This window comes from Lepisosteus oculatus, chromosome 5 (assembly GCF_040954835.1).
Source record: "Lepisosteus oculatus isolate fLepOcu1 chromosome 5, fLepOcu1.hap2, whole genome shotgun sequence".
Lineage (NCBI taxonomy): Eukaryota > Metazoa > Chordata > Actinopteri > Semionotiformes > Lepisosteidae > Lepisosteus > Lepisosteus oculatus.
The window spans coordinates 10,132,021-10,149,797 of NC_090700.1; the positions used below are offsets into that span (position 1 = coordinate 10,132,021).

Sequence of the window (17,777 nt, forward strand, 5' to 3'; positions counted from 1 at the left end):
AGAGATTCACCCCTTTAAGTTTTTGCTCGAATTAAATATGCTTTTGTTACAATTTTTTGTTCCTCTATACTTTATGCATGTACAGTATATCTTATACTGGAAAACAAGGTGCAGAGAACGTGTTGAGAGAAATCCTGGAACAAAAACGTCTTTGAACAGCTCCCCACTGTGAAAATGAACAAAACCATTCATGTACGTAAAAGGTAATGAAATTCCCTAGCTACTACTTAAATATTATGGACATCGTTATAAATGGAGCAATGACAATATCCATAGAGAACAGATCCACCCTGCCACAAAAGCTGTCACAATTTCAGATGTTAGAAACCAATGGAAGTAAAAAGGGATCAAGCGTAAAAAAATACATTGTATCGTTATTGATCTTCAGAAATAGTTTAATTTAATTGTCTAAAAGCCCAATACATTGAATGCAGAGTAAAATATATACATATATAACAAAAAAAAAACTCTAAGCACCATATTAATGGCTAATGTGAACACAAAAAATAAAAGTAACAAACACAAAATATAGAAGAATTTGTATTATCATACTAAACAATCACCACTCTTCCTTAATTCATAGTCGATTCTTATATGAGGCAGACAGACGTTTTTGTCTAGGCTGAAGAAAACATCACTGGTTACTAGGAACATTTGACAAAACCAGCTGAAAAGCCAGAATGAGAGGTGACTGATGCTCACTACCCTGCCATTCTGCTGACAACAGTCTGCTAGCAACACACAGCCACCAATCCTCGACATTACCTCCTTTCAACAGGAACTCTTTACAAGAGAGAAAACGGATTGGCTGTATTCTCTGGATGCAAAATCAAACGGAATACCTAGGAAATCGTCTGCTCTACCAGGAACACCCGTTATCTTAACGAAAACCAGATTCTGAAGGAAAACAAACTTTTAACCAAATTGTTAATTGGGTTCTAAAGTAAAAGAAGCATTCAAGGGGGCTTTTTGACAAATTGGTAGTGACAAAACCAGTGCAAACCTGAAAGTCTTTGTGAGCACTTACAAACCCCACATACTGCAGATGTTCAGAGGTTGCAAGTACCCGAGTTTCATGGACAGGCTGCGATAATTATTAAAATAAGATGGTATCGCGTGTCAAGACAAACAGGGATGTGACTTCATTTTTTAAGAACATAGGATTTCTAATCTAACGGCTGTAAAGTCTAAAAATGATCTGGAGAACATAGTGTGCAGCATGACAAGGTCTACACAAGAGTAAGCAATCCTGTACACATTGTTGTCCATCGAGTTGTAGGATTACCTCAAAAAACACTTTTATGCCACTCATGTAAAAACATTGTACGGCTTCATTTACTGTGACAATACCTGTACATTCTGAAGTCTAACCCTTGATGGTTTACTGCAAGCAAATACCATGCTTCAGAGATCAAGGTTACAGATCTTTTCTACAGGTTATTTTAAAGTACAATTATAAAACTGAAAGAAAATATTAAAATGAGCAGTGAAACCTTGATTTTTCTTTGATTTAAAAGAAGTCAAGTCACACGTTTTAGTCATCCGTATTTCAAACCTTTTCTGTGGGCTTTATCAGCAGATTATGCACCCCAAAATAATTTTCCATGAATGAAACAAAAAATTAACAGTTAAGGTGCTTCAATTAGATCTCCTTTTCAGAAAACATGGTGCAGATGACAAATAGAGCTCATGTTCTTTGAAAGAATACAGAATAATACTGGGAAAGCTCAAAGGACATTTGACATTTATGAAGGATTACATTTTCAATTAATTTTAGAAAGATACGGCAATCTTGAATCTTGAACCTTGGGATGAAGTTGATTTTTAGGAGACCTTTTTCAACACACCATGGATTACGCGTGTATAAGCAGCTGGCTTTGTTTCAAGGGCCTGGAAAGAAGAAAGAAGTAAGCCCTGCTCCGATGATGATAATCACCAACTATAAATCCCTGAACCTTTAACACTCCAGGCTATCAGAAGAGTTTTTTTCATTTTCATTTTTTTTCTCCTTCCACATTAAATGGGATCTAAATAAGCACAAAGACCCTCTTTCTGCACACGCTCAGAAGACCAGATTGTTAACATCATGTTTTTATTACCTTACAGTTACAAACCTTATTAAAACATGAAAAATCTCCCTGAAATCAGCATCTGATCTGTGTTCTGTGTCCTTTAAAGGGAGGCAAGATGGGTAATAATAAGGAGAACTGAAAGCAATAAAAGGAAAATTGTGACTTAAAAAAGATCACTCCAGGCAAAGACGAAAAAGCCCAATGATACCATCTCCATCATTATCGTATTGCGTGACCTGTAGGCTTTATGGTCACATTTACTGATCTTTAGACATCTGTACCCAAAAAAAAAGTTCAAAACCAGGACTTCAAACTAGAACCATGGTAAATGTATGTATAGTATTCCAGAAGTAAAGGTGCTAATCCTAGTTACAGTCACAGTTCTTTAAGTTCAAAAACTACTATCAGTTCCCCAGTTCATTTTGACTTTTGGGTCTGTAGTTAACAGTAGTGGGGGCTCGTCTGAAGGAGAAATATGAGTGATCCAACCTTTCAGTTGGATATCAGTGGATGGAAATCATAATTGTTTAAACGGCACAGAACAGGCTCTTTGATGAATGCAATACTTTCCACAGAATAGCATGCTGCTGAAGATGAAAAACAGGAAGGCAAATGCCACCATGCATACTGACTAAAATTGGCAAAATATAGTCCTTTTGTTGTTTTTTTTAATTTTCCTAAGGTAAGGCAGGGAGTTTAATATTTATGTCACTGAACGTTCAGTCAGAAATCCAGTCCATCTCCACACAAGCCTGTTGAGAAGCCTCTGACCAATGCAGTTTCCACCTGGCATCCTCGTCTTCATCGCCGTCTCTATTGCCCCTTCTCGGCTACGCCATGTAAATGAAGGTATTAATGTCTGACTCGTCTCTCTTGATATATTTGTGCTCAATAAGCCACTCAATTTGCTCTTTGATCATTTTCTTCTGTGGCAAAAACATGTTTTTCAAAATTTCTACCAGTTCAGTTTGTAGCTGGGCATTGGTGATTTTCTTACGCATTTTCATTATTTGGATGATGGCCTCCTGGAATAAAAAGGGGGGAAAAAAGTGTGACTTTTACACATACAATAGAAATGCCTGTGCCCACTTACATCTGTCTAGTTTTAGTTAGTTATAGTCAATACTTTCAGCTAGAAAATAAAACCATTACATTTTTTTCTAACAAAGGCATCAATGTAGTGTGTAAATCCACGCTACAAGCAGGTTATCTCAAATTTAGAGCAATGGGTTTCTTTAGATTTCTTTGTTTTAGTAGGTTTGTGTGGTTTTGCAAGTTATTCACAGATATGTTTCAGTTTTGGTTCTGAAAATGTAAAACGTTTGTACATGTATATCAAAATGTTATGTATAACACAGGATACCATCAGTAGATCAGTAATGTAAAAAAACATAATATCCAAGACAAATTCATTAGGTTATTGCTATAGTAATTTGTTTTACATAACTGGAAAATTCTAAAATAGCCCCCAAGTGAACAATAATGTTATTTTTATAACAAATGTAGATTCCGAATATGTCGCTTGTTTTCTTGTTCAAGTGTCACTTGCTTTCTTATTGCAAATACAGAAAGATCCATCAGTTCATCAAAACTCAAGTAAACCTTGAGCCCAGGTCAAGATAAGTAATGTGACATTTGCTTTAAAAAAATTGTATTCCAGTTTGGTTTTATTTTTTCTTAAAAACTGCACCTCTCATTAAATGCATCTAAACATTTTTTTATGTGGGAAAGTTTACTCATGTCACCCATTACAGCCACTGTCCACCGGAATGCACACACCTGAGTTCTCAATATTCTAAGCTGGACAATGCCTTCATTTTCCTCCTCTCTCATCCTCTCTGTTGTGAGCTGCAGTCTGCCAATGAGATTGATCTTGCCTCTCTTTTGAACCTTTCCGTTTTTTCTAAAAGGAAACACAATATATAAGGTTCAGACTTATGTTCATAAATGACCCGACCATTTGAAACCCTTAACACTGGTTAGCAGCAATGCAAGTAATTCCTAACATTTTAATTATCCCTCTTATCCTTTAAATTATTTTTGTTCAAAGAAATGAATACATCTTTAACATCCTAAGTCACATAGTTTTTTCGTATTTTGCAAAGCAATTTTTAAACTCATAGTCCTGTCCCTGGCAAGTACGTTTGCTATTCAGCCTTACAGTACCACTACGCCAACATGGAAAATTATTCCCTTAGCAATACCTGATGTATATATAAACACCCCTCAACATGTCAACATTTCCCGGAGACAGCTAATATATGTCCCTTACATTACACCATGTTGATTTTTAAAAGAAAGAATCTGACGTCAAGAACAAGAGTACAACAACTATCTTTTTTATATTATATTTGAAATTATGCTTTTTGTTGTGATTTGATTATAATAATCAAAATGGCACAATGCTCACATTAAAGAAAACTCCTGGTTCACGTAGAAGAGGGTGCCTTCTGTGAAGTCTTTGGGAGAATTGACTTGAGGTTCGTATGTTAACACCTGCCGCTTCAGCTTTGGAAAAGCTACAAGAGACTGGGGGGGTAAGGATTACAGACATTTACTAACCATATGAAGAACTGAGCAGAAAGCAGTAAAACAGAATAAAACAGATTCCTTGAATAATATACAGTATTACAAAGAATGAAAAGGCAAATACTATCATAAAAAGCTCTGAAAAAAATACTTCCACAAATACTACTAAAAATAAATCAATGTTATGCAGAATTAGACTGTGAAAAGGCACTGTCAACTGAGAATATTCACAGCTCAGCTCTGTGTGGGAATTGGCAGCAGCTATACCCGATTATGACTCTCCAGGATCACTCCTGTGCTGATGAAATGAAGACAGATACTGAAACCTTTGCTGCCCAAAAAAACTTCATTTTCCCCGAAAGGCTACAGCTTACCCATAGAGTTCGTCGAAGCTCTGCGTCAGGAAGCTCAGTTGCCAATTTTAAATTTTCAAAACTAATTTTTTCTCTTGGTCTTTGGTTCCAGGCAAAGAGTACAGCCAGCTGAAAGGTCGTAACTTCTAAGTCATACTGTCCAACTTCATTCTTAAACGTGATCTGCAGAAAAGACAACACATCACGGGCACTGATACTTTTTCAGACCACACACTTAAAATCAGCAAACAAACACATCATCAGACCATCAAAGAAACACATCTCACTCCGCATGCATTTAAAATAAAGTATACAAATATTGGACAGTAATTAAATATTGTTGACTCATGTTTGTATTTCGAAAGAGACTGCGATATACTTGAGCGTTTTTGTATCATAGGCAATAAATCACCTCATTAGTAAGCAAGCTGATTAGGCATGGGTAATGAGGTGTTTAACCTCTTATAAGTCAAGTCTAATAAAAAAAAACAGAAAGGAACTAATATACCTGCATATCAAGAGAACACCACCTCAGTAGTGGAGACCATACCTCAGTAAGAGATCAATCAACATTTTTTACAGACCGACCTGATGAAAGTCAGTGAGTGTAGAAGACTTGTCCAAGTTTGATGGTTTTGGTGGAAATCTACTGGCAGTGATGGTTATAAAAACTAGTGTTTAACTTAATATAAAATATATTTGTTTCACAACAGCAACCATTAATCTCCAATTGGTGCTGTTACTTTCCAGGTCTCCATGTTCACTTGGATAAAAAAAGCAAGGAGAGTGAACAAGCTTTGTCCTGTCCATGTAGGCCAGGGCAGACAGGCAGAGCAGGATGGCAACAAAGCTGAATTCCACAGACATGACATCAGGGTGTATCGGGCAATTAAACCGACTGGGACAGAGGTCACCTTTCACCCGATGCCCTAAACTACAGCATCACCCATGACTTTCACTCCTGATACGAATACAACAGGGAGAAGACGGAGCTGGTGTTTGTTTTAGTCACAGAACCAATACTGGTCATTATGGAATCCCTCTCCTGCCCCCCCCTGCAGAAAAGGATGATGCAGAAAGTCTGGGAAACTTGGAAGGAGGGAGAAAACCTGAGCACCCAGCAAAAAAACACCCAAATATTGCCAATAACTGCATTCAACAGGGGTTCCAAAAAGCTGGAATCAAACCCAGTACTTTACAGTTGTGAGGCATCACTGTTACCCATTACACCACTAAAATTGCCTGCTGTGTTGCCTCAGAGACAGACTAAATATGGCTAAATATTTCGCGTGGCAACTCCTCATTTGCTCCCCAGCTATTTAGCCAGCAGCCATATCACCCTGCAACTCACAACAGGCAACCCACTGTTGCCTGTTGTGAGTTGCTCCTGGATATCCTGAAATATCCAGGATCAAACGACGTGTCAAATGGGCCTTGTGATACCTCATGAAGACATCTTTATTTTGTACATATTTCAGCACCAGTAACTGAGAGAGAGTCAAGAAAAAAAACACAACCTCTAAGCTTCAATAAGAAAAGCTAAGCAGGTGTGAGCCTGGTCAGTACCTGGATGGGAGACCTCCTGGGAAGAAAAAAAAAACTAAGGTTGCTGCTGGAAGAGGTGTTAGTGAGGCCAGCAGGGGGCGCTCACCCTGCGGTCCATGTTGGGTCCTAATGCCCCAGTATGGTGAGGGGGACACTATACTGTAAACAGGCGCCGTCCTTTGGATGAGACTTAAATCCGAGGTCCTGACTCTCTCTGGTCATTAAAAATCCCAGGGCGTTTCTCGAAAAGAGTAGGGGTGTAACCCCGGCGTCCTGGCCAAATTTCCCATTGGCCCTTACTAATCATGGCCTCCTAATAATCCCCCTCTATGAATTGGCTTCATTACTCTGCTCTCCTCCCCACTGATAGCTGATGTGTGGTGAGCGTTCTGGCGCACTATGGCTGCCGTCACATCATCCAGGTGGATGCTGCACATTGGTGGTGGTGGAGGGGAGTCCCCATTACCTGTAAAGCGCTTTGAGTGGAGTGTCCAGAAAAGCGCTATTATTATTGTGAAGTCCCAGCTCCGAGAGGCCAGCAAACAGGAGGTGCATTACTCACAATTCCGTTCGACATGAGGTGATGCCAGTGCAATTTCCTGCCACTGTGGTTCTTCTTGTAGAACTCTTCCACTTCTGGGATGAGGTCCTCAAGTTCGGTGGGCAGCGACACAAAAACCTTCTCTGAACTCCGCGACCAGGCACCCGCGTTCAGGATTTTAATGTTCACGGAGTCAGCTGCACCACAGCAAAACAGATTGTGACAGATCAGCATTGCACTTCCTGAAAATAAGTCACTATGCTTTCCTCTATTGAACCATAACAAACTGTATATTTAAAAATATCTGACAAATTTAGCATTGTGCTTGTTTATTATTACATGATGCTACAAAATTGGAGAACTGTACAGCAAAACGTTACCTGGCAAGGCCAGCTTGTTGTGTTTATGCATTTCTTTGAAAGCCTGGTTTAGATCTTCAGAAACTTTGATGTCCTGAAACATCCTGGCCAACTTGTTCACATAATCTGCAGGCATGCCCACTTCCTGTCCAGAGAGAACAGCAGATGGGTGTACAACACAATGATGAGCCACATTTGAAATGAAAAAAGACAAGACCAGGGTTTGCAATTGTCAACATAACATGCACTTTTTACCAGTAAGTCATTCAGAGCTTTTCAAGCAGTAGAAATAAAAAAACAACAACAATGAATTCAGCAGATTTATCTTTTGCAAATGTTTTTTTTAAACAATACTTAAAAATATTTCAGTTTGGAGACTCATTAGCAGTAATCTTTGAGTAAACCTGCTGAACTGGTACATTACTATTACATTTTCTGTATTTGACTGTTACTGTACAGTACAGTTGTGCTACCACCTCTTACACATTGTAAGATACTGTCTCTAAAGAGTTATTGCACTTACTGCATAATTACATTTATACACAGGTGCATTAATATCATATACCATTATTACAACGCACAATGTATATCTTACAGCTGTGGACTATAATGGGTACACAGGAGCAAAATTAAAAGGAAGAATGAAGAAGCTTATCTAATGTTCCTCACCCTGAGCCACTCCACCATGTTTTCTTCTATCTCACTGTCAGCTGAAATATCCAGGATCAAACGACGTGTCAAATGGGCCTTGTGATACCTCATGAAGACATCTTTATTTTGTACATATTTCAGCACCAGTAACTGAGAGAGAGAGAGAGAGAGAGAGAGAGAGTCAAGAAAAAAAAATCACAACCTCTAAGCTTCAATAAGAAACGTTTTTCCAAAAAAAGAGGAGTGCACACACATGGCTTTGGATCCTTACTACAAACGACATGGAAATTACATAAATGAACTGGTGCAAAGAAATATAAAGAACACAATAGTTGGAACACTACGGAGATTTACTCTTTTACTGATGACTACTTTAAACTTCATAATGGTTCAGAACATTGCTTACATGACTGTTTTTCAGTGCTACCTGCCTGACACAATCAAAAAAGTCATGCCTAGGGGTTAATATAAGATAAAATATAGGATTTAATGGTGTTAGGTGCCCTTTAACATTGTAAAATACACTGAAAATAAATTCAGAGAACTACTTATTAGGCACTCTCACAACCATGAAAGGATGCATACATACCACTTCTTTTAATTTGGCCTCTATTTCTTCTGACGTAAGTTTTTTACTTAGTGGTGTTTTTCTTAAGAGCATGTCACAGTAGTTAGCAAGCAGCTCAGGACACTTGGACTCGGGCTGGGTTTTCAGGCCCACTCTACATTGGAAGAAAACACACAGTGCGTCAGCCATCACTCCATTATAACCCAAGTAGCACATTTCTACTGTAGCAGCAATGAAACAAATAGTTTGAACCATCATGCCTAATGGGTATGTTGCTTGTTGAGGAATAGAGTATTTTTTCACATGTCTGAGGCTCCTACTCCATACAGTAGCTCACTGTCGTATGCCAGTGTAGTAAAATTGTACAGCGTTATGAACAACCTTGACAGAAATTGGAACATTCATCACAAGCCTTTCGGAAGGCATTTTAAAGATCAGTTCTTCAACACCCTAAGAAACTGCCGGTCAGTAATTAAATTCATTTAATTTTCTTTGTAAAGGATTTCTCAAAGGACTTCTGCAGGAATTATCATTAAATACCCTTATTAATTCATATGCATTTTTGAAGAAACAAAAAACAGCTGAAAAATGTGTAATATTACACATTTGCAAATGTCCAAATGAGATGTAAAGATCCATACAAAATCAGTTCTAACCTGTTCTCCCTGTACTTGTTCTCAGGTTTTTTAAGATTCTACTAGATTTATGTGATTAAAATACCAATTTAAGGACTTCCACATATCTACAACTACATAAATCAAATTAGGAATCTTACCCTTTCTGCTTCAGTGGGAGTTCAAGTTTAAATATCGTTGCATCATTTACTACAGCTTTATATGCCTAAAAAAATACAAGGATTTGTAATTGGCCTGACAACAGTAGGCTTCAGTTTTGATTTTCATCAGTGCTGTATGCAAAAAAGTCCTCAGTCACAGAATTAATGATGCTATCATAAGTGGATTTCAACTTTTTCTAAAATGATATTGCATGCAACAAGAAAGTTTGAGAATTAGTATGTAAAACACAGCCTTCTAAAATAAACAGAAAATTTCATGAACAAATTGTAGACATTGTCCGATACCGAATTTCTTAGAAAAGGCAACATGGAAATTGTCAACATTCACAGAGAATAGGAAATAAATACTTACTTTGTCTCTGGCAGTCAGAAATCGAGGATCATCTTGAAAAGCCTCTTTAACTAATTTACTGAATCGATTAAATAAAGTAAGGAGCTGCTCTACATATTTCTCAGAATCCTTTGCAAACACAGAAAAGGAAAAAGAATGTCAATAAAGCATTCCTCCTCTGCAGCATATCACATTTATTATTAGCACAAGCATGGCACATCATGCTAACCTTAAGCCCTTGCACACCAAAGGCCCTTGCCTCTGCTTTGTAAAACACTACAATTTGTCAGATGTCATGCAAATATTCCAAATGGCTAACATTCTGCAGTCCACTGCAATCGTCTGTCTCTTTCAGAACAACCTTTACACCCCTGGTGAAGAAATGCCTAGAACTCACACTCCAGAATCCTTAATTTCTGCATCTATTGGTACCGTCCCAATCTACCTTTCTGACTGCAATGCAGAGGACCAACTGGAGATTTATAAGAAAATAAACTATTTTTCTGCATAGGATAAAATTCTTAATAGTGACTGCTCTAAGTTACTTTTATATATATATACACGATTTATATGTATATTGTATATGACTGAGGTTTTAAACATCTAGGGAAAATGAGGTTTACAGCAATTATCTTACTTACAGTAGTTATAGTTTCTGCGGCAGCTACCATGTCTGCTAAACCAGCATGAATTATGTGCTCCTCTAAATCTTTCAGCATGGGCTCAATGCCATTAGGAACCTTGTCCATCAGTGAAAACATGAGATGAAGTTCTAGTGAAAGAGGGAACAAACCGTTCAGGCTGAGCAAAACATGCACATTGGAAAGGTGATTGCTGTAGATGTTTTACTTTCTGTATATGAATGCACATGAGAATAATAGGTTTGTGAGCATTTAAAAACATACAAGTATATTTATTCTGATAGCTTTGTTAATAATTCTTACTTTCAGATAGATCTGAAGTTACATTAGCCTTCTTCATGTTAAACACTGAGCACACTTAAGTATAAAATAACAGATTTTTTTTTAAATGACACTTGTAAAATATTAGAATCCTTGAAAACCAATTTCAGTAAGTAATTACTCCCTATGCAGGGAGGAAAGTTTAAAAAAGTATTAACACAGTAATTACATTAGAAAACGGCACAGAAAGCAGTTAGTACCCTATGTTCTGTACTCACTCTCAGTTTCATTTTGTTTAATCATGTCTTGACATTCTGCTAAGATTGTCTCTTTAAAAGACGTTACCAGAGCATTCACACAACATTCCATAAGCTGCAAAACAAGAAATAAAAATTTAATCCTTCCTTCCATTTTTATCACTTTTATTCTGATGCAAAACTTTTGTGAAAGAAAAATAACTTGACAAAATAAATACTGAATTAGGATTTATGAAGGAATAAAAAAGAACATTATACACTATACCTTAAAAGGAGTGATAGGAGTCACCTTGCATAATCTTTATATAACTATACAGGTGCAAATTGAAAAGGCTAAATATCTGTTAAAAATGCATAGCTTTGTAATGTTAATTAGAATTCCTTAAGGGTGACTAAATATTACAGTATTTATCTCTATCAATGAACTTTATCACACTAAATACAGTTCAGATTTTCTTTAGACACGCAAAACCCATGAAAGCAACAATACTTACTGCCTGCACAGAGTTACATTCACGCCTCGTCTCTAAATAACGAAGGGCACGTTTCTCCTCTTCCCTTAATTTAGCGTCTGCCTGTTTGATAATACCGATGAGAATCAGTAAGAGAGCTGTGGGAGCATTCTCACGCTTTACTTTCGATTTGCAATTGACTCTTATTGTTATTATACACCCACCCGTTTTGGGATCGTCTATTGTTTTTTGGCGGCAATCACACAGGAAGGATCGAGAAGTGTGGCCAGGGTCTTCAGACCCCCGCACCCCCCCAAGCCATTGTCCCAGAGCCGAGCTCTGCAGGGACATACAGTAGGTTCCGCACTGACTAGAGGACTGGTGCGTCCCTCACTGATGTCACCATGCTGGGAAATCCCATGAGTCACAGTTCCCCGGGAAACTGGTTATTCCCAAATACGCTCATGGCAGTGCCGAGCCAGTTAGGGGACTAATGCTACAAACTAGTTATAAGAGCCAAACTCCGACTTGCAAAACTGACCTGACCTTAAAGAGGCAGTTGCAAGGTCAGCACTTATGAGCGAGATCCTCTCTTGTTTGAGCCACTCAGGAATCCCAGAACATGAGTTAAAACGTCATTTCCCTCTTCAGTACCCCACTTGAGTTGTGACAAACAGAAAGGCGTTACTTAAGGTCAACTTACATATTTCATATAATTTTGTACACCATTCTGCTGCAGATAGGAAGGTGCCTGGGTGCGGTAAAACCGCTCAGTGGAATCCAGGTAGGCTTTTTCAAAATTATCTCTGTAGATCTGGAGTTTGTCTTCTGGGTTGGAACACAAATTCACTGGGGAAAAGGACAAAAGCATTGCAACCTTGAGTTCATGAACAGCTAAATAGCAATTATTAAAAAAGGGGTGCCAGAAAGAAATCTACATTGCCTGGGTCAGCGAAACAGAAAAAACAGGTTGTCATCTCACAGAATCATGCAACGCTTTGCTAGATATGTAAAAACTGGTCGAGGGAAACTTCAAAGTCAAAATCTGAATAAGACCTTTTTTTTTTTTTAAGAAGAAGTAGCCAGAAAACACTCTTAAACTCTTGCAATGTACACATCACAACATGGCCTGGTCAGTGCACCTATTACTTTTGGCAGCAATTAACAGAAGAAGACCTTCTTCACCAAGCAGTTCGCCCTCCTCTCCACCTCACCGTAGGACTCCCTGACGCCGATGACCAGCTGCGAGTCAAAGGCCTCTCCCAGCCTCTCTGCGTGCACCAGCTTCATGGCGCTGTCCTGCAGCCGGTTCTTGATGTTGGAGAAGATGGATTCATTCCACGTGTCCAGCATGAGCTGAGGGGAAGGGGGGAAAAAAAGCAGGATCGAGTTAAAGAGGAGGGAAAGAAACAAACATGCCAAAGACTGTACTTATACTGTACTGTGGATATGAATTACGTATTATTCTTTAAGAATTAGAATATGATGTCAGTATTGGCCACATAATTAGGTAGGCTTCAGGCGCAGTAGGCCTAGGACAAGTACTGCAGTTGAGAGAGAGGTCTGAGGGCCTGCCCACCTCTGCTCCCTACCATTCATTGAAGCCCTCCAGCTGTGGGAGATCATGGAAAGAAAACAAAAGGCCAGGCCACCTCCCTTACCTTTCTCACAATGCTGTCTTCCACGTTGGATTTCTTGTTACTGCCCTGTTTTCCCATCAGCGTGATCTCCAGCTGGCAGAACGGCTTAGGGAGAATGTCACACTGAGTGAAGAACTTGCGCCACTCCACGATGTAGGCCTTGAGCAGGGCGGTGTCATCTTGGTGGCTCAACACTCTCTGCGTGGGCAGGAAAGATAGAAGATCACTTTGCTCGGCTCAAGACATGAGCAGTAGAAGCTGATTGATTCAAACCCTCCACTGAAACAGAATCTAAATATTTTGTTTCAACTCACAGCAGTGAATAGCTGAATTTACGGAAAAAAATCTAACCCCACATGCCATTACGATCTTTGGAAACGCAGGACAACTTACCGCCTGGGCTTGCTTGATAAAGTCTAAGATATCTTCTTTCAAAGCCTGGTGGATCTTTGCTGGACCTTTATCATCCCAGAGGCAAACTGCGTGAACGTCTCTACAGAAGCATTGGAAACAAAAAGGTAAGTCGAGCTGACATTTCTGAAATATTAATGCTCAATGGTCAAACACCCCTGCTTTGAAAATCTTAATATTTGTGATTTGATCCATCTTTTCACTTTCAGATATTTTGACAACCTTCAAAGGTTTAAATTCTTCCCACTGGCATCCTAGATAGCACGTCAAACAATGACATGTTACGTTCTAGCTCTAACAGAAGAGATAAAGAGGTGACTACTTACGAAAACAAATCGAACCATTGCTGTTTTGTGACAGATTCCTGGCGTAGTAGTTTAAGAACAATGGGGCGCATCAAATCCCATTTGTCCTCAAACTGGAGGGAGCCTTTGTTCTGAGCAGACAATTAAAAGACAGAGAATGAAATGAGAAGGAGTGAAGATTAGCAGAGAGGTAATTCTGAAGCTTTTTATTCAATTTAAACAAACAGTGCCTGAACAATGCCAATATCTCATTGTTTGACCCGGAAACTATATGAAAATGACCTTAATTGTCTTTACTTAGTCTAGGCATTTCAGCCAATCCAAATTTTACGGTTCACTGTCACTTCAGTTTTCTTTGCAGATGCCAATGCCTGCTTATTCAGTTCGATACCACTTTTTTGAAGGAAAGGACCTGGGAAAATACCATCTCGCTTCATTTAAAAAGAATCAAAAGCCACATGCTGCAGTCTATGGGTACTGAACATCTTTTGTAAATTATTTTCAAATTCACCAAATGACCATATTCAAATATTTGTACACTCCACTGTTTGAGGATGTTTTGGCTGCACAATGCTCTCCAGTCTCCTGCCTCTCTTCTCACATGTAAAGCAAAACAGGCTCTCGTAAAATCTCTCTTTTCCGACTGACTGTCTCTCTGGAGCAAAGCTGTGCATCCGATAAGACACTGCAAACATTCTTCTAGAGTGTTGCTTTTGAGGTTATAATTTTAATGTTCATGGTTATTTTAAGATCAATACCTAAAGGGATCACTGCCTTGTCTCTTTTGAAGTCTGGAATTTACAGCCTCTACTCGGTTGAAGTAATTACCATCAGTAGTCAACTTCAAATAATCCCTTCTGCTCGCTTGGTATTAAAGTTGGGTGTTTATGTAACTTACTACTCACAGGCCTGCAGATAAAAACAAAATTATCACGTGCACTGAACAGCACAGTGATTAGGGTATCAGCACATACTATGGATTGATTTAAGAAGGGTGATTTAGTTGTAGATCTGACAACTGGTCTGAATAATGGTGTTCATCTTCCCCTTTAGGGATATGTACAGTACTTATGGTACAGGCCTTTGAGGAATAAATGATGATTTGCAGCACCACACTGAGAATTACCATGAATGCACCCCCACAACAATTCTATGCTGTATAATACATTGTTAAAAGTTTTTAAAAAGTTGCATTTCCATTTTAATCTCAGCTTAATTCTGTAATGCATTATGCTTAAACCTTATCCTCATTGTACTCAGCCAATTTCAGAAATGAGGCACTTAACACTGCATCTTCAAAATCAAGTCACACCGGAAAAGGAGGAAACTTTCAGTATTCAGAAATCTCAGTGTTCCCTGCACTCTCTCCACTGATATACACAACAGGTGACCTGGACAGAAATGATTTCAGGGAGAACTGGAACTAAAGGCATTTTTATAGCTGTATCTCTGGGATGAAATGGCAGCTTTCCAAATGGATACAATTTAGAAGAGCAAACTGAAACATGGGGAGTGAGGGTACAGCTGAATGTTAAGTACTTGGCACGGAGGGAGAATTTAACAGGCAACTGAAAAAATTATGATGAGAAGAGACACTTCAGGAATCAAAGATAAAAATAAGTGCTTACATCCTTTTTTTAAAACAAAAAGTGATTGACCCAATCAACCTTGACAAACCATTTAATCTTTTTACGGATGACTAGGGTAATGCATGCAATCACACCTCACAACTTTTCTGTTTAAAAAATAAAATAACTACATGGGTCACAGTGTGCTATTTTAAACATGTTTAAGATCTGTGTTTTCAATTATCTTGAAGCCTGGAGAACTTCTTCTAAAACCCAGATTTCTTCACTTGAGCTGCACATCGACAGGCAAGATGTAGTGCCAATTTGCTTGCATTACACTTTAAATCCATACCAAACCTTTCATCTATGATAAATGTATGATTTCATTATGCAACTGCTTTAACTAGGCCTGAATTGGAATGCATTAAAAAATGGCACTGGAAAATAAGGAATGCACATCACTGACCTGGAGCTGCAAGGAGAGAGATAGTTTGCAAAGATTCCTCTCTTTACTAATTCCTGTGGGGATCCATACTTAGCCATACACAATAGGCAACTTCCAGAATATAAGTAACAGAAAACAATTAAAGAGTTCAAACTAATCCCATTAGGTCAATTAAGGACTTAATTATGTAAGAAAGACCTCAACTGGAACACAAACCAGCGGGTGGGTGAGTCATCAAGACCAGGGTTTATTCAACTCTGTATTAGACATTATATGGCATGCCACTGCGGAACATGAACCTACATTATATATTAGATATTATTTTTTCCCCCAAAAAGCTGCAGTTCTGAACAAGTTTGGCAAAAACTCTGCATTCTCCTCTTAATGTTAGGAAGATAAGTCAAAATAAGGTAGAGCAAAGGATAAGATAACAGACAACAAACCTTGTCAATCGCAGCTGACAGTTATTTAAGTATGCGCTTTTAATCCAGATTGTGGCTGAAAATAATGCAGGAGAAACGGCAGAGATTTGGGCGAGCTCTCATGATGCTTGTCTAGTGCCCACACCTCGCCTAGTGCAGCTTTTAACACTGAACATTAATGCCTCAACGACTGTCACAGTGGGATTTACATTCAGACAATCTACTGGGTAATGTTATTTTTATTACATAATTTCCCGGCATACGATGTATTCTTCACAATTTCGTGGAAAGATGACATCACGCATCTCAGTCTTTAATATTAAACTAAGGAGCTCTGACATCTATAACATAGAATAAAAATATGTGGTCATACGAACTGTCTCAAATTAGACAAGACCCGATACACACTTCAACACTCACCGGTATCCTCATGATGTTTGAGAGCAGGGAATGATTTATTAGGATTTCTGTATTGCATGGCGTACATCGTGTAGCCCAGCTACAAGCTCACAGGCTATGTAAGCTGAAATCTCCTTTAATAAAATAGAACTTCCCCACTCGTATCCGATACATCCAGTGTCTCTTTAAAACACTCTCAAAGCTTCGACTGTTTTAATTTTAACTCGGAATTCCTGGTGAGACTGACAACACGTACAGAAATCCGGGCAACCACAGCTAGCTGGTTATTTTACAACAGTCAGGGTGTATATTATATCTAAAAATAAAAATAAACTTAGAAATAACAAATCTTTATTGTTTTAGTATAATTAAAAAGGCCCATATCCTGAAAGTAAGTTTGAACATCAGCCACCCAGTGCCAATAATATTTACCACCAAAGATAGCTTTGTCTCCCTTTTCTATTAATATGCACACACGTAGTATTCTAACCTTGCCCCCAAACGCTCCGTCTTTGTAAAGAGCCGCGTTTTAAAATGCAGACAGTCGATCACGAATTAGCGTTACTTACACAAAATACTATCATTATTAAAATGAAGTGCCACCTACCTTTAGCAAATTAGACGTCGCCATGTTCCCTCAACTTATCCCCTCGCGCAGCCTCGCGAGATTTCCGAAGGCTTTAGTTACCAAGGGGTCCTGAGAGATGGAGTAATGTTGAGATACAGTCGGCAAAGTTTTTAAAATATAAATAGTCCCTTTATAAATTACAGTTTATACTATTCCATATTAAGTTCGTTATCGGGCACTGATTATGTGGTGTAGTGGAACGCATTCAATTGTTATTTGCAATCCCTTTTTTAATCATTGGCCTTCAAAACACGAACGCAACTCACTGGAACCGTGTCATGTATTTGAGTGGATGCTAAACTTAGCTTCGCCGAACTAAGTCGATCCATACAAGGGTATATCACATGACCGGGAAACAGTACAGAATAGACAGTTCAAGAGAAAAAAAAACAGCGTAAGAAAGATTCCGAGTTGGAGCTGTGTCCATTAACTGCAATGACTATATTATCCAGAGCCTGGCTTGTGTATTGCAGGGGCAGAAATTATACAATTTCAAACAGACCCATAAAACCTATAAATGGTGTGAACAGAGAGGCATGCAGAAGTGCTACTGATCCAATAACAAGGTGGTCGAGGAACCTGTGACTTGTGTAGACGAATTGC

The 17,777-nt window shown here is 38.5% G+C and overlaps 1 protein-coding gene across 1 annotated transcript; it reads right to left on the reverse strand.

Moving 5' to 3' along the window:
- Positions 1-374: 374 nt before the first annotated feature.
- Positions 375-17,447, reverse strand: LOC102693279 (cullin-5). Its single transcript, XM_006627817.3, has 19 exons — positions 17,154-17,447; positions 13,734-13,843; positions 13,390-13,489; positions 13,018-13,194; positions 12,571-12,712; positions 12,060-12,205; positions 11,399-11,479; positions 10,926-11,019; positions 10,387-10,517; positions 9,767-9,874; positions 9,394-9,458; positions 8,640-8,772; positions 8,069-8,200; positions 7,421-7,544; positions 7,062-7,237; positions 4,976-5,137; positions 4,483-4,601; positions 3,852-3,975; positions 375-3,097 (listed from the first exon to the last, which is right to left on the reverse strand). The coding sequence occupies exons 1-19, from the start codon at positions 17,175-17,177 to the stop codon at positions 2,903-2,905; spliced, it is 2,343 nt and encodes a 780-aa protein (XP_006627880.1). The 5' UTR covers positions 17,178-17,447; the 3' UTR covers positions 375-2,902.
- Between the last annotated feature and the right edge of the window lie 330 nt (positions 17,448-17,777).